At 39.9% G+C, this 23,223-nt stretch overlaps 1 protein-coding gene across 1 annotated transcript; it reads right to left on the bottom strand.

Annotated features, from left to right (window-relative positions):
- Positions 1–14,175: 14,175 nt before the first annotated feature.
- On the bottom strand, positions 14,176–15,174 carry LOC135883378 (olfactory receptor 52R1-like). Its single transcript, XM_065410454.1, has one exon. It carries the CDS (start codon positions 15,172–15,174, stop codon positions 14,176–14,178), a length of 999 nt encoding a protein of 332 aa, XP_065266526.1.
- Between the last annotated feature and the right edge of the window lie 8,049 nt (positions 15,175–23,223).

The following is a 23,223-nucleotide window of genomic DNA, read 5'->3' as shown; positions in this document are numbered from 1 at the left end:
AACTTTGCCACCTTACTGTTTACTCCTTTCTCCAGATCATTTATGAATAAGTTGAATAGGATTGGTCCTAGGACTGGCCCTTGGGGAACACCACTAGTTACCCCTCTCCATGCTGAAAATTTGCCATTTATTCCTACCCTTTGTTCCCTGTCTTTTAACCATGAAAGAATCTTCTCTCTTATCCCATGAAAACTTAATTTACATGAGAGCCTTTGGTGAGGGACCTTGTCAAAGGCTCATGTCAAATCATGAAAGTAACAGCATATATAATTCCAAAGACTTATCTGTACCATTGACTAACTGTTACTATAGACATTCTCACATCCTCCTAGGGGGTGTTAGAGTGTGTTGGCCCTCTCAAAGTCTCTTGGCCCTCACATGGATTGATTATCAATACGGGTTCTTGCTGGAGTCTCCCAAAGGGAGCTCAATTTGCTACTCTTGGGCACCCCTTTTTATACACTGACTTTGACTATATCTACTTCTGTGCATGTATGCGCTGTTATTGTCCCTTTCTTTCTTATTTGTCATCCTCTTGGAGTCACGAGAGACCCCAAATTCTGCAGGCTGCGTAGGGTGATGTGCCACCTTCGCCTTGTGGTTAAGGCACGTGTTATGAACACATTTCATTGTTGCAGCAATTTTATGTTTAATTTTAACCTTTTCTGATTTTTCTTTTGCAATGTTACCAGAATTTTAGGGCATTAGGTCATTCCTGGGCCATTTCTTGAATCTAAGGCCTAAAATAGTTAAGCTAGATCTTGCTGGTTTTAGCCTACAGTTTCCTTGTTTTTCAGCTCGTCTGATTTCTCACCTAGTTCCTTTAAATATTACTCATCCTTATGTCTTGCTTAATCTTATACTTTTATAATTCCATAAACCAATTTCTATAAGTCAATTTTGATTAACATATAGTAAGTACACCGAATATAACATATTGATTAATCATAACAGCACACAATAAATGAATACTAAACTATAATTATTGGGAGAGTTATCTCATTATCAAATGGTGATTAGATAATAAATGCTCTGTCATATACATATACCAACATACAACAATGGTTAATGCAAAAATCAACAATCAATTAATAATCAAATAGTATATATAAATTAAAATTTATGCCTAAAAGATTATAGGTATCTTAATTTTATCCACATGCCATTAATTTACATTATTACTAGGGTTTAGTTCCTTCTTTTCGGACTCTTTCAATTGCTGAAGTAATTACTCCTCTGCATTGTGGTACATGACTGTAATCATAGGGTGCTTCTGGAATTTGATGTGGACTTATGATCTGTATTTCTTCATAAGTTTCAACATCTTTATACCCTTCTCTCCCATTGTGTCTGGCTGTTGCTGGTGTTGTGACAGTTGACCACATAGGTAAGGGAATAAGAAGTATACATGGTAACGGGTTAGCCCGTTGTGCACGCATTATTTTAACTTTTCCTCCCATATAACAGAAGGCAATGATGGTGCACATAGTAAGGATACTATGGCAAATCCATCCTTTCCATCCAATTCCCATTCCTTTAGGTGTACTGTCTTGTGAATTATCATTGTCTAAAATTTTGATTATTGCTTATTTTGCTTTATCCATGGCATTGCTAATTTCAATTAAATATGAATTCCTTTTTTCTAATAATTGTTTCAGCTGTAAGGTTAATGGTGGTATATAGCTGTGAAAAGTCAGAGTGCTTTGTCTGATCAAATCCTACTAGCCAGGGTTACTAAGAATAGCAGTTTTATTTTCAAAAGTGGGTATCGGAGGTATTGTAGTATGACCAATTGTTGTGGGTACCTGTGATTTTAAACAAAAATTTGGATTAATGAACATACATCTATGTTGACCATGATAAAATTCTTTATGATTGGTTACCACATAATACTGTTCTGTTGTTGTTGTTGTTTTTCTGCATAGGCCATTTGTTCCATTAGAGAGCTCCATTTAGTTAGTTGTACTGGGCATGATGCTTGCGTCTCATTCACTGCTGGGGAATCTTGTTGGTACCTTTTCAGCTGACCACATAGTGGAGTTATTACTTCAAACACATTGCACCTAGAGATCCATTGATGCCCTTTTTGAGAGCAACAAGTTATCTGTGGGACTTTCCATGTTTGGGTATCGTAGTGATACACTATTAGCAGAAGTACTTGCATTTGTTCCTTGTAAATATCATTTTCTAGATGGCCTATGGATTGGACAGTAGCCATTTGATCAAATACCATCCTTATCTGGATCAAACACAATGATAATGGTAATGATATATTGAACGAAACGTATAAGGTAAGTTTCTAATTGCCCCAAATGACTTTTTTTTTTTACATTCCATTTGGCATTCAACTTTTTCTTCTCCATACCTTTGAATACACTGTGGACAATACCAATTTATAATTTGCTGTTTTTTAATCAATTTTGGAACCCTTTTCATTCTAAAAATTGTAAGGTACTTTCAATGGTGCTAACAACATATTTTCCATATGCTGAGCAAAGAAGTTTTCCCCCAAGATAATGAATTTTGTCCTGATCATTATTGTAGTTTACCAATTGATTAATCTTCTCTTAGGTTTTATTAAATAATCTAGTGATTTTGTGCATATTATACACTGTGAATTGTTTCTCAGTTGATAAGCCATAATCCCTTTCAATATTGGATCAATGACGTGATTAACTTCTTCCTGAAGTACGTACATAACGTGCTTTTTGTTTTTTCTACATTCACCTTATTTCAAATTGACATTTTTGTACCACATAAGCTTGTAATACTGTTTATGATTTCCAATGGACTTGTTTTTTGTGTTTTCTTCTAGGAGCATGCAGATTATTGTGTTCTTTTAGATACAAATTAGCTATATCCTGCACTCATTGTTGATAAGCAGTAACCTTATCCACAAGATGTACTGAGGGGGGAAAAAAGGCAACCTTGGTGTCTCTGCAGTAAGTGAATTTGCTTATTTGCCAATAAGATAGATTTAACACAACAGGGATATGCATGAATTATACCTGATTGAGTAACACCCCTGGCACTGGTGTGGCAGTCAGACCACTAATAGGCCTTTCCTGTAATTTTGGACATTTTACTGAATTTTGAGGTTACTGGTCCCTTTTAACTCTTATTGCCTGTACCTTCACCTTGAAGTATTTGTTAATAACTCAAGTTCTATCCAAACTTTAATTTTGATACAGGTCTTATACTCTCTCTCATCTTCCTGTTTTAAATCATGAATAGCCATTGCTCCACCTTTTACTGAGCTTCGACATCTGGTTCTGTTTTCCCATGATCCATATGGAATTCCATCACTGGCTGGAAAAGAGTGAGTTTCTCCTGGGATATATGCTTTACATTCTCCCACGCTAGATTTCTTCAGTAAGGGAAAGATTTTTTTTTTCCAATCTACATAAGACTTTTGGTTATCTCTCAATGTTATATATAATCCTAGTCTATACAAACCCAACATATGATTTTGTACCTTACATTTATTTCACTGTGAGGGTGCTGAAGCACTGGAATGGGTTACCTAGGGAGATGGTGGTGTCTCCATCCTTAGAGGTTTTTAAGGCCCAGCTTGACAAATCCTTGGCTGGGACGACAGGGAACAAAGGGTAGTCATAAATGGCAAATTTTCAGCATGGAGAGGGGTAACTAGTGGTGTTCCCCACTTGGTTGGACTAGATGACCTCCTGAGGTCTCTTCCAACCCTAATATTCTATGATTCTATGATAGTTGCAATTTTATCATTAGTCCATGCAGTTAACAGTGTTCTGTCTAAAATTTTAGATATGAATTGTCGTTCGTCTGGTTGACTATCCCATCTTCAGTAAAGGAAAGCTCCTTTTTCCAATCTACATAAGGCTTTTGTTTATTTTCTTCTATGTCATATGCAAGAGCTATATGTTTCCCTACTTTTCCTTTGACTTGTTGATAAAACCTATGATGAGGCATTTGTATATGTACCTTTTTTATGTTTCTGTGGGAAATTTTTCCATAATACAAGTTTTTGTTCATCTTTTAATGTTACATCTAACCCTAGTCTATACAAATCCAACATATGATTCTGTACCTTATACATTGTTACAGGTGTATCATTAGTCCATGAGGTAAACAGTGTCCTGTCTCAAATTTTAGATATGAATTGTTCTTGGTCTGGTGGGTAATTCCATTTAAAGAAAATTTCAGTTGACAGGTGTGGTATTTTAAATGGTTCTTGACCTGGTTTTATTCTTTCTTGTACCCAAGTCACTATTATCTGTGATTTTTTTTTAGCCTTAATAGGCAAGTCTGAGTTTAGTCCCACCATAACATTTTGATCCACTGCAACCATTTGTGTATCTTGTGGAGAACCTGCCTTTGACTCAGTTTGAACTGCAGCATTCAAGCAGAAGTATAGGATTAGTGTGGTTGCGAGTGGCATTTTTATTGTTTCTGTCACTGAGCTCTTTCGTGTTGGCTTTCTTGCGCAATTACCGTCTTTGGTTCTGGTGCCTGTGGAGAGACATTTCCCTTGCGAGAGTGCTTTAGCTGATTTGCATGGTAATATTTATCTACTTTTTTGTTACTTGGTACAATTTTAATTTTATACACATAGGCACTTAATCTGTCCACAATAGTATATAGCCCAGTTTATGGGTTAGATAAGCTGTGTTCGGGTACACCATAGAATAAAAGCATAACTTGGTTTCCAACCTCCCAAGCATTTTTTTTTTTATTTTGTCAAAATAGACTTTTGCCTTTCATTTGAATTTTTCCAATTTGCAAGCTACCTGATACAGATGTTTTTGAAGTGCTTGCAGATAGGTTTCAAGCTTTACTCCCTTTAGTTGTGTGCCACTGGCATGCCAAAAATGATGCTCTGGCACGAGCATAGTTTGTTTAGTTATAACCCCAAAGGGTGTACAATTTGTGTAGGCAGCTGGGGTTTCCCTGAATGCCATTAAAATGAGAGGAATCAGGATGTCCCAACTGCATCCATTAGCATCTATGAGCATTTGCAGCATATGTTTGATGGGGTGATTTGTTCACACTACCATCCCTGATGATTGAGGGCTGTATGGAATATACAATTTTTCTTGCACTCCTAACAATTGTAGGCCTTTTTGGAAAACTTGTTCAGTAAACTGTGTTCCACTGTCTGACTCTACCCTAGTAGGGAGTTCCCAGTGAGAAAATACTTGGTCAGTTAGAGCCTCTGCTCTGGCTACAGTGTATTTGCTTTTAAAGGAAATGCCTCCACCCATTAAGAGAACGGATTAATGACAAACAGAAGGTATTGGTTTTCCCTTGGACCTTCTCATATTTGGGATCTTAAAGGATTATTCTGTGCACAAATTAAACAATTTTTACAGTACTGGTGTACATTTGCCTTCATGCATGGCCACCAACCTATCGAGGTGAGGCGCTGCGTGGTTTTTTTCCACCCCTTGATGACCTCCTGATGGTATGTCATGTACCAAATAGATAATTTTCCTACGTTTGCATGCTTGTTTGTCCAAATTCAAGCAACTCCTTCTTTCAAGAGTTTATAGAGTGGACCTGCAATGTGAGCAAAGTTAGGGATGAAGTCTCAATGGTATCCTGCTAAACCTAAGAAAGAATGTAAAGAAGTTATGTTAGTGGGCATAGGTAGTTCCCGAATTGCATCCACCTTTTGTTATGCAGGTGATTGACCTCCTTGAGACAATGTGATACCCAAAAAGGAAACTTCTGGGACCATTAGTTGTACCTTTGTTGGATTACACTTTAATCCTGCATCCTTGATGATTTGAAAAAGTTAAATCAACACTTTAGGTGTTTCTCTTGAGTTTCTATTGCTAAACAAATGTCATCTACATATTGAAATAGAACAGATGGTTCTGAAAACCTTGTCAAAATTCATTTCATTTGCCCATGGAAAATGGCCGAACTATTATGTAGCCTTTGGGGTCAGACTTGAAATGTAAACTGAACCCCTTCTACTGTGAAAGATAGCCAATGTTGGCTTTCCTTAGACACATGATAGAAAACCATTTTACTTTGGGATTGATAGACTGAATCAGGTCAGGCATTTTGGATACAACAGCTGTACAAGCTGGAGTCACATGATTCAACTTTCGATAGTCAATGGTAAAATGACATGACCCATTTTGTTTTTGTACTGGCCAGATTGGAGAGTTGCATATTGAAATACACTTATGAATGATTGTCTGTTGAAGCAATGATTGAATGGTTTTAGCAATATGAGGTGAGGCCTGAAAAACTGGAAAAATTGCCATTCCTAGGAAAATCTGAAATGGCTACTTTGCATGTGACAGGGGTGGGGCCTCGGCAGAAGACGTGGGGCATTTACCAACAATTAGAAAGGTGGCAACTCTATGACTTGTGTATAGACCAATTCCCTAATTTGCCACACTGTCGGAGAATAACAGAGTTCTGACTTTTTATTTGGGTACAGCAAGTTGGATACTTTATATTTTTTTTATTTATTGCATAGAGGGAGAGAGCTAAACAGGTCTCTCAACAGGTAAACAATTACAGCAAGCATTTATACCTTTCGTTACAGACAATAATGAGCAACAGCTGCATTTTGCTTACTCTTAGTCTACATTCCATATTATTTACACATTATTTACACAAGGTCGCAACAACTTCTTACACAGTTTTTTTTACTTGCCTTACACATTTCTTGCTTTTACAAATCTCGCGTTATTAGGGTTACAGTTAGCCTGACTTTTGCTAACAAACTGCAATTCTTTTTCTGTCAGTTCTTTCTCTGCTTCCACAACCCCCCCTTTTGTACTACTAGTACAACAAACATTTTTAAATTTTTATTTGCATTAAGTTTTGGAATTTAGATTTTACTTTAGATGCTTTAATTTTAGGGGTTTTGATTGGATGTAATGACAATGCATGATGAGCATGGACATGAAAGGTATTATTATTATTACATTTTTAACAACAATAACATAATTTTAAATTAATTAATAGCAATACAAGCAATAACATTTTTATAGCAATAATATGATGGGGGGTTTGTACAGTTTTAGTTATAAAGCACAATACATTATACTTAGTACATAAAATAGACATTTTATAAGCTGTATGAAAGGCATATTTTTAAATTTGATATATATATATTGAAGCATGTGAATTTGCTTTTGTATTTTAGAGATTTTCTGATTTTTTGGTAACAGTGAAAGCAAATTTTGAAATTGATTAGGTACTAAACTAGTTCAATGAAAGGGTATTTGGAACCTAAGGGCTACTTGGAAAATTTTATCTGCAGGCCAGTAAATAATATGATTGCCTGCAGTGGTAATGCGATTAAAATGTATGTTTTGCAATGTGGTGGCTTTAACATACACACAGCTATTATTAGCTTGAAAAAGTAAGTGTCCTGTCAGGGTAGTTTTTTGTATTTTACTTTTTTAGCAAACGTAGTTATGAAGAGTAACAACTTTTTTTGGCTTTAGTTTACGGATATACTGAAGCTGTGGGGGTTTTAACGTCCAAAATGTCCATTGACTTTTTAATTTTATTTAAATGTTAGGTGCAATTTTAGGAGCACCGACTAAAAATCGATTGGGTATACCAGGAAGTTTAATTTTTTAGATGTTTTGGTGAATTACCTAATTTTATATGCATTTTTTTATGGACCCGGCAAGATTCGGTATGTGGGAGCCCACCCCCTTCCAACCGGTCTATATGCTTGGAAGGAGCACTGAGAACGTCCGCACTTTCACCCAGAAAGTCTTTAAGTATGTTTTTATGGCCACAGATTAGATGGTACTCCTGATGTGTCTGTAAGGGCAGTGGGCCAAGCCTGATGCTTTAGATTATTTTGAATGGCCATTAGCTGGTCATTCAGGAAATTTTGAATTTTTGAACATGCTAGATTTTACTGCAGTGCCTTTTTAGCCTTAGTGATATTTAATACCATTTTTGTTAGCAACTTTTGGGTTATTGAACTAAGGGCGGAAATAACATGTAACTTACCAACTTCAGCCTGTTCCTGGGTTAGCTGTGCCCCAATTTTTTATTATGTTTTTGGTTTTTAAAAATATTTTAAACTGCTGCTGCACTATTGGCCCCATCCCAAAGGGATTTGGTCAAGTTTTTTTTTTTTTTTTTTAGAGGAAATAACCCAAACCCTTTGTTATGCTAATTTAATGGCAGCCCCCTGTGAGCAATTTGGGTATGTAGAGGTAATTTGGAAACTGGATAAGGGCAATGAAAATTTAACAGTTCCTAGTGTAGTGTTAATTACAGTTTATTGATATTTTAATACATTTTTTGGTGTAGTATTATACCATATCTGTTGGTTGAACACCTTTATGTACTTTTGGGAGGCATTAATATTAATGGCATAAGAAGGGGTGTATTGCAATAAGGTACAGGTCACATTATTAGTCACTGGAATAATTTTTATGCAGGTAAAATTTCCAGTGGCAAAACAAACTCTTTGGGTATTTGTTTAATTGTTTACTAATTGGGTGACTAAATAACAATAAGGCCTTTTTTAATTTAACACAGTGCAAATTTTAGGAACAGCCATTATATTTACTTTGCTATAGAACCTATTAATTGCAATTACAGATTTTTGGTGTTCACTGGTAGTGATAATAGATACTTTTATTTTTATTGATTTATTTTTTTTATTTAATTATTTGCTTATATGGGATATTTTGAACCTTAAAAATATTTTTTAAACAATATTTAAATAAATCACTAAAGTGTGAGAAAGGCCTTGGCCATTGGTTTTATTAAATCTATGGCATTGTCTGTATTTGGATGTGTTACAGGGGTAATAGTATAATGGAAGAGAGGGCAGGGGCAATGGCAACAAGGTGCCTTTGGTACTTATCATTTAAAATTTAATTAGGGAGGGCAATACATGCTGAAGGACTTATTTAAAACACAGGGTGCAGCCTGTAGAATAAACCCCAAAATCCAATTAATACCATGTTTTTAAGCATGGGTTTTACACGTTTTTTTTTTGCTAGTGTATAATTTTTTGTTTCATTTTTATTAGGGTTAGTTTTTAATGTTTTTTGTAGTTAGGAATTTTTGGACTTTGTGGTTTTAATGAAGCAAGTGTTTTTTTGTTTGTTTGTTTTGTTTTTTGAAACAGTGTGGTTTAGCATTATACGGGGAGAGGTTACTAGCACATTACCCTGTAATGGTTTTGCTTTTTTAAGAAAAATTTAAAGGCACAATAGCTTTGTCAGTGGACAAGGGAGAGGTTATTAGCACTTTACCTTGGTTTTTTTTTTTTTTTTTTTTTGCTGTTTAGAAGGCACAGCAGAGCTAGAAGGAGAAATAGGCTTATTAGTTGGAGATTCCTCCCGAGGTGGAGGGTTTTTTTTACAGTGAGAAGCATGGGTCCAGGCAGGTAGTTTTTGGCACTTTACAGCGGTGTTGGTGGTTAACAGGACTTGGAAAGGGCCTTTTTAGTGTGGAGCCAAAGCAGTCTTTTGTTGATGGACTTTACGTAGACTTAGTTTTTTTGTTTTAATGAATGGCAGAGCTACTAGGGTTTTTGGGTAGCACTTTTTTTATTTGTGAGAAAAGAAACCTAACACATTTTATTAATGCCTGGCAGTGTTTTGCTGATTTTATAGTTGCTTGGGCACATTTAGACCCCCCCCTTTTTTTGGTTGTCAGCTAAGTTTTAGCTGTAGCAGTGTTTTTGAATGGGGCCAGCATCTTATTTTTGGACTGAGCTTGCTAGCTATTTTTATTAGTTAACTTGTTTTTTTGTTTTGGGGTTTTGGGGTTTTTTTTGGCTTTTTTTAATTTAGAAAGGAAACTTTTATTTTTTATTTATATATATATATATATATTAATAATGAACACATACATATTGCTATTATATAGTACATTAGTTTTATTATTTAATGTATGCTATGTACACCCTTTTAGTAAAATAACTTTATTACAGAGCTTTGGAGCAACAAACCAGGACAAGCACACCCACTTTTGAGGAGTTCACTCGGTACAACATTTGGTGTTTAATAGCTTTTTTTTTTTAGCCCTTTGGCTAGAAATTTGAGGTAGCCAGAAGGATCCCATGTGCAATATGGGGAGTGGGTTAACCTTTTATGTTTTTGCTTTTAAAGACTGTTGGTATGCACATTTTAACAACAATTTTGGCCATAGAACACAAAAATAATTTTTATTGTGCCAGTGAATGCATGGTACGTTGAATGCTATTCAGCTGGCATCCATTTTCTCTGATGATTTGAAAGACAAAAGAACAGAGGTTTTCCCCTTCTGGGCAGTCAGTTATTGCTTAAAATATTTTTTTATATACACATATTTTTGTTGATTTTAGACAAAACAGAGGAATTACCCCCTATTTTTTATTATTTGTTTTATAGGCAGCCCAGGTTTCAGTGGCTTTTACCTTATTAGTTAGAAAATTGCATTAATACAGATGCTTTTTGGCTTGCTTTTAGATTTAAAGCTATTTACAGCTTAAAGATTCTTACTTAAAAAGGGGCACAATTAATTGTTTTAGACTTTTGATTGCCTTTTATTTTTAACTTTTGCTTTTAAACACACAGTGATTTGAAAAAGACAACACAACCTATATTGGTAGGTTTGCATTTTTTTAATTTTTACTATAATATACATTGCACATGTTCTGGGGAAAATGCACATTTTTTTTTAAATTTAATTTTTACAACACTAGCCACATTAATTTTTTGAACACTGGGTAAAGGCCATTTACTTAACATATAATTCAAAGGACTATCCTTAGAGGGTTTTACCAGAGACCCACCCATCTGCCTGCTGACACTTTAACAGAGAATTACACAGAGAACAGAGGGAATTATGGCCTAATAGGATCCTATTACAGGAATTTCTACTAATACTGACCGCTACAGGGGACGGGACAGAAGGATCCCAATTCGACCTCAGAGTTTCATCGCACGCGATGGCTTCCACTCTGAGGAATTACGAATGAGAGGCTCAGTTCCGTCCACACACCTAACGCCCAAATGTATAAGACAGAAATTCATTAACCGGTTAACTAAAACAGAACTAGACCAGAACCAGATAGTGTTTTTTTTATTTTATTAGGACTCACCTTATCGGAGCACGAACCCCAGGGGCCACGGTGAAGCAGAGAAAAGGGGCAAAACACCCCGTTGGCGCCGTTCCCAGTTCGCCGCAGCCGTCCGGAGTTCAATGTCCGAGCTAGGAGAGTCCCGGCGGAGTCACCAGAAACTGTCACCAAAATATCGGGTCCACCTAGCTGAGAGCCAATAACAGCCAGACAGGGATAAGTAAGAGTTGCTTTATTCTGCAGAAGAAAGGAGAGCCTTGCACCTTGGTACAAAGACTCTGTCTTACACACATTTTACCATTTTAATTATTACTTTGGGGATTTGAAATCCCCATGCTTATAATTACTTACTCTTTTTTTTTATTATGCCCTTAAAGTTTTTAACCTGTTTTTTAATTTTTTTATTTGTTGCCTGCCCGCTTGGGCCCGATTCTGCTTTTTTTGCTGAACCGTCCCTTTCATGGGCACCGGCTTTTTCACTACCAATTTAGCTAGGAGGGTGGGCTTTTTAACTAGCCCCAACCCTTCCTGTTTTTTTTTTTTAACATTTTTACTTACAAGGCTACCCGAGTTCTTCCTTATGAGGCTTGCCACCTGGGCAAAATGCATGGCTTATTGGCGTTTAGCTATTCAATTTTCTTTTGTGGCAAACACACTGCTGTTACAGCATATGCAAACACAAATGGTTAAATTCTGACGAGTCCCTGAAGGACCGGTACTTGCTTAGCCAGTGCCTTATTTTTGGCCTGGAAGTTCTGTCTTAAGGCTTGCAACTTGCCCTGGGCGTAGGTTTGAGTTGCTGCCTTGTTGATGATTTATGCTTTTAAATGCTTAATTTTAGTTATTAAGTACACAACTCTTCCTTTTTTTCCAACTTCTCTATTGCCCAGTCCTGCTACGGCTGGGGTAGATCCACCTGACACCCTTCCCGGTCAACCGGGGTGGAGAAAGGAATGCTACATTCCTTTTTGGTTTTTAGACTTACTGCGGCTGAGAGTAGGCACACTTTTATACTTACACACGTACGTCCAGACTGGCCAAGTCTGTATATAACGAAGGTGCTGTGCAATTTTTAACTTGCTTTTTTTTTTGGGAGGGAAGTTCTTTTACGCCCTGGGGTTTTTTGGGGTGTCTTTTCAGTGATTTCAGTTCAGGCCGGCTGCCTGTGGCTTCTTTAGCGTCCCCAAACCACGCCGGCTCCAGGGTCGCAAAGGCAGACTGTTGGATCTCACTGGACAGTTAAGCTTTGCAAATGTAATTTCAGCACTGTAACTTGTATTGCCTTTGGTTTGACTATGTCTATATTTTTTTTTACAGCCAGCTGGGGCCGAAAGCAGTTTTTCTTTGTACTTAGCCTGGTCTGCGTTGATTCTTGACCTTGAACGCAGATTAACATTTTTTTTATTTTTGGACCAAGCTGAATTTTAAATTAACTCATTTTTTTTCTTAATAGACAAATTGCTCCCATTGTGTGTCAGAGGCTTTTTGGTGATTAAAAGCTCCTCTGAGATGTATGATTTTATTTAGATTGAAGGTACCTGTTAGTGAGCATTGTTTAGCTGGATTTGCACACGTGTAATGATTCCAATTCTCTAAATACCTGCAGGTTTTAGGACCATAATGTACGTACATGAAATCAGATGGGGTACCCTTAGGGGGTGACAGGGAATGCTTAGACTGTTTCCCACCCATTTTCCAATTACACACTCAGGGAGGATGCCTTGTCCGCTTTAGCGGCACATAAACTGAGGATCTTTCCCTACAGGGTACTTACACAGGAGAGGCTAACGAGGATGGCCACGACCCTCCTACACCTCCCTTCAACAAAGAGCGTCGGCTAGTTTCAAAGAGACGGCGCCGCTTACTTTCATTGCATCCAGTGAGATGATTAGACTGTCAGTGGCTCACACAGAGAGGAAAAGCGGGAGGGAAGATGGGTTTACACACTCCTAGACCCAGGTAGCTTCCTCGCCGGATGATGCCAGGCCGAGTTAGCCCACAGTGGGTCGGATCTCCTAAAAGATCCTCTAGTTACCGGGCTTGCATTAGAGTAGTTCTGGTCATGAGCCAAAAGACTTCACAGAGGACTTTGGGCGTCTTCCGGTATCTTTTAATTTACACTGGTGTACACACACACACACACACACACACACACACCAAGGCCTCTATTTCCAAATACCACGATGCATTTGTACCTTATGTCTGGACTCAATACACTATGAGGCGGTAACAACCCCTCTTGAGGCGGTAAAAACCCCTTAGCACCGGTGCATACCTATGCATCTTTTTTATGCATATGGGGGCGGCCAAACTAACAGTTTTCCAGAACCGCATACAAATACCTTATTGGGGGCGGCAAAACAATTCCCCAGAACCGCTCTGCATATGATCTTGCTGCACAGTCAATAAGTTCGGATGGCGTGAGCCCAACAGGGACAGTCGGCCCCACGGACAGTTCTTCTCTGACACCCCAATAGAGATTTTAAAAGGTCTCCTACCTCTCTTGTGGTGCCATGGAGTTCAAAGGGGAACGATCCGTAGCAGCTGCCGGTGCTTCTGCGGGCGTTGCCATCCCAGACGAGCCCCCAAATTGTCGAAAAATAACAGAGTTCTCACTTTTTGTTTGGGTACAGCAAGTCAAATACTTTATTTTTTTTTATTAATTGCATGAAGGAAAAAAGCTAAACAGGTCTCTCAACAGGTAAACAATGACAGCAAGCATTTATACCTTTTGCTACAGACAATAATGAGCAACAGCTGCATTTTGTTTATACATAGGTTATTTTAATATTTTGTTTTGCTCACTAATGTAGACTCTTAGTCTACATTCCATATTATTTACACATTATTTACACAAGGTCGCAACAACTTCTTACACAGTTTTTTTTTTACTTGCCTTACACATTTCTTGCTTTTACAAATCTCGCGTTATTAGGGTTACAGTTAGCCTGACTCTTGCTAACAAACTGCAATTCTTTTTCTGTCAGTTCTTTCTCTGCTCCCACAACACCAACGCAGCATAGTAAGGTCAGGAAAGGGTTTAATGTCTCTCTGACTGTCCAGCACCATCTCACCAGCCAGCTCTTCAGGGAGGTCTGAGAGCCAGAGCAACAGAAGAAAAATTTTTAGGTCCCTTTATGAGTAAAGAGACGGTGCAGCCTGTCCCGGATCTGTTTGGTCCTCACCCCGTAGATGATGGGGTTTAGCACAGGGGGCATCAAGAGGTAAACATTGGCAATGAGAACGTGGAAATGCAGGGGTACATTTTGGCCAAACCGGTACATGAGTGAGAAGAAGAGACTTGGGATGTAAAAGGCTAACATGGCACAAAGGTGGGAGGTGCAGGTCCCAAAAGTCTTGATCCGGGCGTCCTTTGTGGGGAGGCTGAAGATGACCCTGAGGATCTGGGAGTAGGACAGGGCAATAAAAATCGCATCTAGACCCATCACACAGAATACCACAAAGAGGCCATAGTAACTACTGACGCGGATGTCGGCGCAGGCCAGCTTCACCACAGCTATGTGCGCGCAGTACGACTGGGGGATGATGTTGGTTCTGCAATATGGCCACTGCCTTACCAGGAAGGGATAGGGCAGTACAACCATGCTGCTGCGCAGCATCATGGCCAGACCAATCTTGGCCACGATGGGGTTTGTCAGGATGGTGGAATGTCTCAGGGGATCACAGATGGCCACGTAGCGATCCAAAGCCATGGCCACGAAGATCCCAGACTCCATCACTGAGAAGCAGTGAATGAAGTACAGCTGGGTGAGGCAAGAACTGAAATCTATCTCTCTCAAATTGAACCAGAAGATGCTCAGCATTTTGGGCACAATGGACGTAGATTCCACCAGGTCGGTGACGGCCAGCATGCAAAGGAAATAGTACATGGGCCCATGGAGACTCGGCTCCACCTTCACAATGAATAGGATGGTGAAGTTCCCCAAGATGGCTATGACGTACATGGTGCAGAAGGGGATGGAGATCCATACATGGGCCGCCTCCAGGCCAGGAATGCCCAGCAGGATGAAGGTGGAGGGGTTGGTGAAGTCGGTTGTGTTGGAATCTGACATGGAGTAGGGGAGAAGGTGACCAATACTGAAGCAGAACGGTCTCTCCTGCATGTACCTTATGTTCACCCAACTTCCGGTATGTGCCCAGGCTCTCAGATGATGGTCGCTGTACAAATGCCTGATGGAGACACAATGTTAATATGAGACACTACATATGTTATGGGAGGCTCTTCTCATGGGTGAGGGAGATTGGTCGCTCTTCACACACTGAAAAATAACATTTTCATTATTCAGATAAATGAATTATGAACAACAGACCCTACTAATGCCAATTCCATATTGTATGGGGCTCCTTGCATCAATAATTCCTACATGTCATGGTCTGAGAAACCTTAATAGGCACCAGCAGGAAACATGCTTCTGAATACTGTTTATCCATATTGTTCCTGTCAAGACTGAATCCCAACTCCACCATTATTGGATCAAAGTGTTACAAATCTTAACTGAATCATACTGTACCATAGAATGTCTATGGATAGAAATTCCATGTCTTATGCGGTAGGGATATATTACAGACCACCTGACCAGGATTGTGATCATGACTATGAAATATTCAGGGCAATTAAACAGGCTATTAAAATAAAAAAACTAATTAATAATGGGGGATTTCAACTATCCCAATATTGACTGGGTACATGTCACCTGAGGATGGGATGCAGAGATAAAGTTTCTTGACACCTTAAAGGACTGCTTCTTGGAACAGCTATTCTTGGAACCCACATGAGGAGAGGCAGTTCTTGATGTAGTAATAAGTGGAGCACAGTTCAATTTCAGAAAGGCGAACTACACAAAACTGAGGAAGGTAGTTAAACAGAAATTAATGGGTACAGCACCAAAAGTGAAATCCCTGCAAGCTGCGTGGAAACTTTTTAAAGACACCATAATAGAGGCTCAACTTGAATGTATAATGGGAGAATAACATGAGGGGGAAAGGAGTCCAGGAGAGCTGGCTGTATTTTAAAGAATCCTTTTTGAGGTTGCAGGAACAAACCATCCCGATGTGTAGAAAGAATTGTAAATATGGCAGGCGACCAGCTTGGCTTAATAATGAAATCCTTGCTGATCTGAAACACAAAAAAGAAGTAAAAAGAAGTGGAAGCTTGGACAAATGACCAGGGAGGAGTATAAAAATATTGCTCAAGTATCAGGAGTGAAATCAGGAACGCCAAATCACACTTAGAGTTGCAGCTAGCAAGGGATGTTAAGAGTAACAAGAAGAGTTTCTACAGGTATGTTAGCAACAAGAAGAAGGTCAGGGAAAATATGGTCCTCTTACTGAATGGGGTAGGCAACCTAGTGACAGAGGATGTGGAAAAAGCTAATGTACTCAATGCTTTTTTTGCTTCTGTCTTCACAAACAAGGTCAGCTCCCAGACTACTGCACTGGGCAGTAAAGTATGGGGAAGAGGTGACCAGCCCTCTTTGGAGAAATAAGTGGTTCAGGAATATTTAGAAAAGCTGGAAGACCAGAAGTCCATGGGGCCGGAGGAACTGCATCCGAGGGTGTTAACGGAGTTGGCTGATTTGATTGCAGAGCCATTGGCTATTATCTTTGAAAACTCATAACGATCGGGGGAGGTCCCGGATGACTGGAAAAAGGCTAATGTAGTGCTCGTCCTTAAAAAAGGGAAGAAGGAGGATCCAGGGAACTACAGGGCAGTAAGCCTCACCTCAGTCCCTTGAAAAATCATGGAGCAGGTCCTCAAGGAATCAGTTCTGAAGCACTTGGAGAGAGGGAGGTGATCAAGAACAATCAACATGGATTCACCAAGGGTAAGTCATGCCTGACCAACCTAATTGCCTTCTATGATGAGATAACTGGCTCTGTGGATATGGGGAAAGCGGTGGATGTAATATATCTTGACTTTAGGAAAACTTTTGATATGGTCTCCAACAGTATTCTTGCCAGCAATTTAAAAAAGTATGGATTAGATTAATAGACTATAAGGTGGATAGAAAGCTGGCTAGATTGTCGGGCTCAACGGGCAGTGATCAACAGCTCTATGTCTAGTTAGCAACCGGTATGAAGCGGAGTGCCAGGGGTCAGTCTTGGGGCCAGTTTTGTTCAACACCGTTATCAATGATCTGGATGATGGTATTAATTGCACCCTCAGCAAGTTTGCAGATGAAACTAAGATGGGGGGAGAGGTAGATACGCTGGAGGGTAGGGATAGGGTCCAGAGTGACCTAGACAAATTGAAGGATTGGGCTAAAAGAAATCTGATGAGGTTCAACAAGGACAAGTGCAGAGTCCTGCACTTAGGAAGGAAGAATCCCATGCACCACTACAGGCTGGCTAAGCAGCAGTTCTGCAGAAAAGGACCTGGGGATTACAGTGGACGAGAATCTGGATATGAGTCAGCAGTGTGTCGTCGTTGCCAAGAAGGATAATGGCATATTGGGCTACATTAGTAGGAGCATTGCCAGTAGATCGAGGGAAGTGATTATTCCCCTCTATTCAGCACTGGTAAGGCCACACCTGGAGTATTGCATCCAGTTTTGGTCCCCCCCACTACAGAAAGGATGTGGACAAATTGGAGAGAGTCCAGCGGAGGGTAACGAAAATGATTAGGGGGCTGGGGCACAAGACTTACGAGGAGAGGCTGAGAGAATTGGGGTTATTTAGTCTGCAGAACAGAAAAGTGGGGGGGGATTTGATAGCAGCCTTCAACTACCTCAAGGGGGTTCCAAAGAAGATGGAGCTAGGCTGTTCTCAGTGGTGGCAGTTGACAGAACAAGAAGCAATGGTCTCAAGTTGCAGTGGGGGAGGTCTAGGTTGGATATTAGGAAACACTATTTCAGTAGGAGCGTGGTGAAGCGCTGGAATGGGTTACGTAGGGAGGTGGTGGAATCTCCATCCTTAGAGGTTTTTAAGGCCCGGCTTGACAAAGACCTGGCTGGGATGATTTAATTGGGGATTGGTCCTGCTTTGAGCAGGGGATTTGACTAGATGACCTCCTGAGGTCTCTTCCAAATCTAATATTCTATGATTCTATGAATCTATGACTACAAAACTAGGCACAAAATTTTATTTAAGTACATCAGAAGCAGGAAGCCTGCTAAACAACCAGAGGGGCCATTGGACAATCAAGATGAAAAAGGGGCACTTAGGGACAATAATGTCATTGTGGAGAAACTAAATGAATTCTTTGCATTGGTCTTAACGGCTGAGGTCATAGAGCAAGTTTTGGCACAAATTTATAAATTAAAAAGTAATAAGTCACTAGGACTAGATAGTATTCACTGAAGAGTGCTGAAGGAACTCAAATATGAAATTGCAGAACTACATTTAAATAAGCTTCTGTACCAGATGACTGGAGCATAGCTAATGTGATGCCAATTTTTTAAAAAGGGCTCTAGAGGTGACCCCATCAATTACAGACTGGTAAACCTGACTTCAGTACCGGGCAAACTGGTTGAAACTATAATAAAGAACAATATTGTCAGATATGTAGATAGACAAAATTTGTTTGGGAAGAGTCAACATGTGTTTTGTAAAGGGAAATCACGCCTCACCAATCTACTAGAATTCTTTGACGGGGTTAATAAGCATGTGGATAAGGGGGATCTGGTGGACATAGGGTACTTAGATTTTCAGAAAGCCTTTGACAAGGTCCTTCACCAAAGGCTCTTAAGCTGCCACAGGATAAGACAGAAGGTGCTCTCATGGATTGGTAACTGGCTAAAAGATAGGAAACAAAGGATAGTATAAATGGCATAAATGGTCAGTTTTCAGAATGGAGAGAGGTAAATACTGATGCCCTCCAGGGGTCTGTTCTGGGACCAGTCCTATTCAACATACTCATAAATGATCTGGAAAAAGGGGTAAACAGTGAGGTGGCAAAATTTACACATGATACAAAATTTCTGAAGATTGTTAAGACCCAGGCAAAATGCGAAGAGCTATTAAAGGATTTCTCAAAACTGTGTGACTGGGCAACCAAATGGCAGATGAAATTTAATATTGATAACTGCAGAGAAATGCACATTGGAAAGCATAATCCCTACTGCACATATAAAATGATGGGGTCTAAATTACCTGTTACCACTCAAGAATGAGATCTTGGAGTCATTGTGCATAGTTCTCTGAAAACATCCACTCAATGTGCAGCTGCAGTCAAAAAAGAAAACAGAATGTTGGGAATAATTAAGAAAGGGATAAATAATAATACAGAAAATATCATATTTTCTGTATATAAATCCATGATATGCTCACATCTTGAATACTGTGGGAGGATGTGGTCACCTCATCTCAAAAAAAAAAAAAAAGACTGGAATTGGTAAAGTTCAGAAAACAGCAATAAAAATTATTACGGGTATGGAAGCATTTCTTTGTGATGAGAGATGAATAATACTGGGACTTTTCAGCTTGGAAAAGAGACGACTAAGGGAGGATATGCCTGAGGTCTGTAAAATCATGATTGGTGTAGAGAAAGTAGATAAGGAAGTGATATTTACTCTTTCTCATAACACAAGAACTAGGGGTGACCAAATGAAATGTATAGGCAGCAGGTTTAAAACAAATAAAATTAAGGGTTTTTTTTTGCACAATGCACGTTCAACCTGTGGAACTCCTTGCCAGAGGATGTTTTGAAGGCCAAGACTATAACAGGGTTCAAAAAAGAACTAGATAAATTCATGGAGGATAGGTCCAACAATGGCTAGTAGCCAGGATGGGCAGGGATGGTGTCCCTAGCCTCTATTTGCCAGAGGCTGGGAATGTGCAACAGGAAATGGATCATTTGATGATTACCTGTTCTGTTCATTCCCTCTGGGGCACCTGGCACTGGCCACTGTCAGAAGACAGGATACTAGGCTAGATGGGCCCTTCGTCTGTCCCAGTATGACCATTCTTAAGTTCTTATTTTCTTAAGGATTGGCCATTGTAGGTGGTGATAGTGGCACTACTTTTAGTTAGGGTAGTCTGGTAAGTTCAATTTGAAGATCTTATTTTCAGTTGCTTATAAGTTTACCAAACTGTCACTGTTTTGAATGAAAAATTCCCATACTGGGTTTCTGCTTCTGGCTGAATTGTTTGAAAGTTTCAGGCATAACAGTTCAACTGACTTCATTAATGAAGCTACGAGAAAACATGTCTTGCCCATGTAGAAAAATTCATATAATTGTTCCAGTGAGGAACACTATCACCTCCATGCTTTCCAGCAAATTAAAGTCAGGTAACAGCTCCCCTCCCCCTCACTCGTTAATAGCCAAGCCCTGAAATCCAAGGGAGGAGGTGACACTGTCTGTGTATTAACACACATCTGGCCCCTGAGGTCTTTTCTCAGTTGTAACTCCAAGGAGACTTTTGCCTTAGTGGGGCCTGAGCAAACTATGGGCCATGGCCTCCAAATTTGGTCTTGTATTGGACATCTAGTAACACCTTTCATTCTGAAGAATCAACTGTGTCACTGAAATACAGCCACCTTGGGGCTGGAGGTCATCAGCTTGGGGTGGAGGGGGCAGCAAAGACGGACAATTTGGCCGGTGATACTAGAGCAAACTCACCACCTGTGTCCAGGGTCCTAGGGTATTTAATGGCTGTGCAGAGTGGAAAGGATCACAGATCCAATCTCTATCCCATAACACCCATGTTCTATTAGGTTTGTCCGATAGGTGAGCTCCTCGGCAGGCGATGGGTACCTGTGAATGCTGAGAAGGAAGCGTCTTCCCTGGGAATCCCCCTCAGGTAGCCGTGTCCCACACCTCTCTCACCCCAGCATCTGCAGCAGCATCCCACGCCGAAAGCTGACACAGGAGCGTGCACCATTTATAATATAGCTCTGTGCAATCCCAGTGCGGTTCACTCAGCCTCTAGGGTAGAAGCGGCATCTAAATGGAAACAGGCTGGACACCAGAGGCACTCTAGCCAATCTTTCTATTCCCTTTCTGTTCTCCTGTGTTCTTTTTCCAGCTATAGGAGTAAACAATTATTAAGGGTACTTCCCAAAGGGAAATGAGAACTCTTGGGCTCTGTGCTGATTCAGAGAGCAATTGGCTGCTCTGTGCATTGGTGTATATTTAAAAATTATAGTTGATTACTAAGAAAACTATAGATAATGCCTAGATCTGCATAGGGCCTGACACCCTGTAAATGCCAAGGTGGGATGAGTAGTAGTAGACAGAGAGATCAAGAGATAAATGACTGATGAGAGACCTGAGCACTTTTTGCAGGTATATGGGGATGTCGCTAATGGATCATAGATCTTTAATTCTCATCTGTGACTATCATCATAACCTGTAGCACCTTTTATTAAAGTATCTTCAAAATACCTTCCAGAGGAAAGTCACTATGAATATATCCCCATCATATAGATAGGTCGACTGAGGCAAAGGGAGATGTGAATTGGGAAAGGTCACACAGAGAATGACAGACAGAATACATCAGTCCTGATTTCCCTACCATAACCACGGTCTCTCCGTCACTAACTGAGCACATGACAAGAGGGAAATGAACTCATGGTCTAGCCAGGCCTATTTGTTGGGTGGATGTGATGGACTTTGCCAGGGTGCAACCTGGAATGGGGTTACCTCCGACCCCTCTGCTAAACCAGTCTAGGCCCCTTCTTACACTGTGAGACTCTGACAAGGTGCAATCATCTCAGATCTTGCACTTACACAGCCATTCACAGTCAGGGACAGAGCCATCTGTACTTACATGAATACTTTCACTAACCACTCATGATTCAACAATACAGAGGCTCCAGCAGCTCACCCCAGCTCTCCAGCCTAGGACCCCAGACTTATACCATCGTGCCCTGATCAAAAGTTTCACCAGTGTAACTTTATTATCCAGTCTGCCTCTCACAGAACCGTAGAATATCAGGGTTGGAAGAGACCTCAGGAGGTCATCTAGTCCAACCCCCTGCTCAAAGCAGGACCAGCCCCAACCAAATCATCCCAGCCAGGGTTTGTCAAGCCGGGCCTTAAAAACCTCTAAGGATGGAGATTCCACCACCTCCCCAGGTAACACATTCCAGTGCTTTACCACCCTCTTAGTGAAATAGTGTCTCCTAATATCCAACCTAGACCTCCCCCACTGCAACTTGAGACCATTGTTCTCCCTCAATGTGGAGAGGACAATGCACCAGCCCTGTTCCTGAGCAGATTTCCCTTTTTCCTTTCAAACAACGTTCTGTTAGGTTAAAAAAAATGTAAAACAGATTAGGTACAGAAAGATAGATTTTAAGTGATTATAAGTAATAGCGGACTGATCAAAGTTGATTACCTAAGAATTAAACAAAATCAAAACTTAAGTTCTGTACACTAGACAGAGATTAAATCAACAGTATCTCATCTTTATGGTACAGATGTGGATGTAAAGTCTCTTGTGGTTGTTACCCAGGAACAAACACATTTGAAATACTGGTGTATAGTCAATATTCATAACTTTAGGTATAAAAATTGTACATGTACACAAATAGTGTAATCATATTCAGAGGGTTCATCAGATGCAACAAGAAACTGCCAGACTTCAGCTCCAAGTCAAAAAATCAATGGAAGAACAGCAGAAACTATATCTTCTTGAAAGTTCAGTTTATAACAATGTTGGTATATTGTATTACTCTGAGCAGTTTTCTGTGTTTAGCCCATTATGCTATGACCAGGGGAAGGGGACTCTAACCTGGTGTAAAATAGCTTTTTGTCTGTGCAAGAAAGCAGTTTGTCTGTGAATGAAGTTTCTGAATGTCTGTCTTATGTCTCAGAAGTGAATCTGGAATTAGATCAAGCACAGAAAGAACTCATTGGTCAGGAAAATGTTTCTCAGGAGCAGATTAAAGTGGATGGTCAGGTTAAATCCCTGGCTGAGGAAGAAAAGTGTAGATTTTTGATGGGAGAGGAGATCAAAGAAAGTTTGGATGAGCCTAGGCAGCCTTGTGAGCTGATGGCTTTGTCTAGTCAGCAGTTTGGGAAGGCAGGGAGAGTGGAAGGTGAGTGTCCCTATCCCTTACCTGTTACCTGTGTGGAGAATTGTCAGTGAAGGAAATGTGCCTGTGTCTGTCAGGGGTAATGACTTGTCTATGGAGGGAGCTACCTCAGTCTCCAAGCAGTTGTCTGTGAACAGCCCTGTGTGCTGGGACAAGGGAAATGAGATCCCAA

This window comes from Emys orbicularis, chromosome 1 (genome assembly GCF_028017835.1).
Source record: "Emys orbicularis isolate rEmyOrb1 chromosome 1, rEmyOrb1.hap1, whole genome shotgun sequence".
In the NCBI taxonomy this organism is placed as follows: Eukaryota; Metazoa; Chordata; order Testudines; family Emydidae; genus Emys; species Emys orbicularis.
Note: the sequence above shows the minus strand (reverse complement) of the source record. Positions and strands in the feature narration are given on the sequence as shown.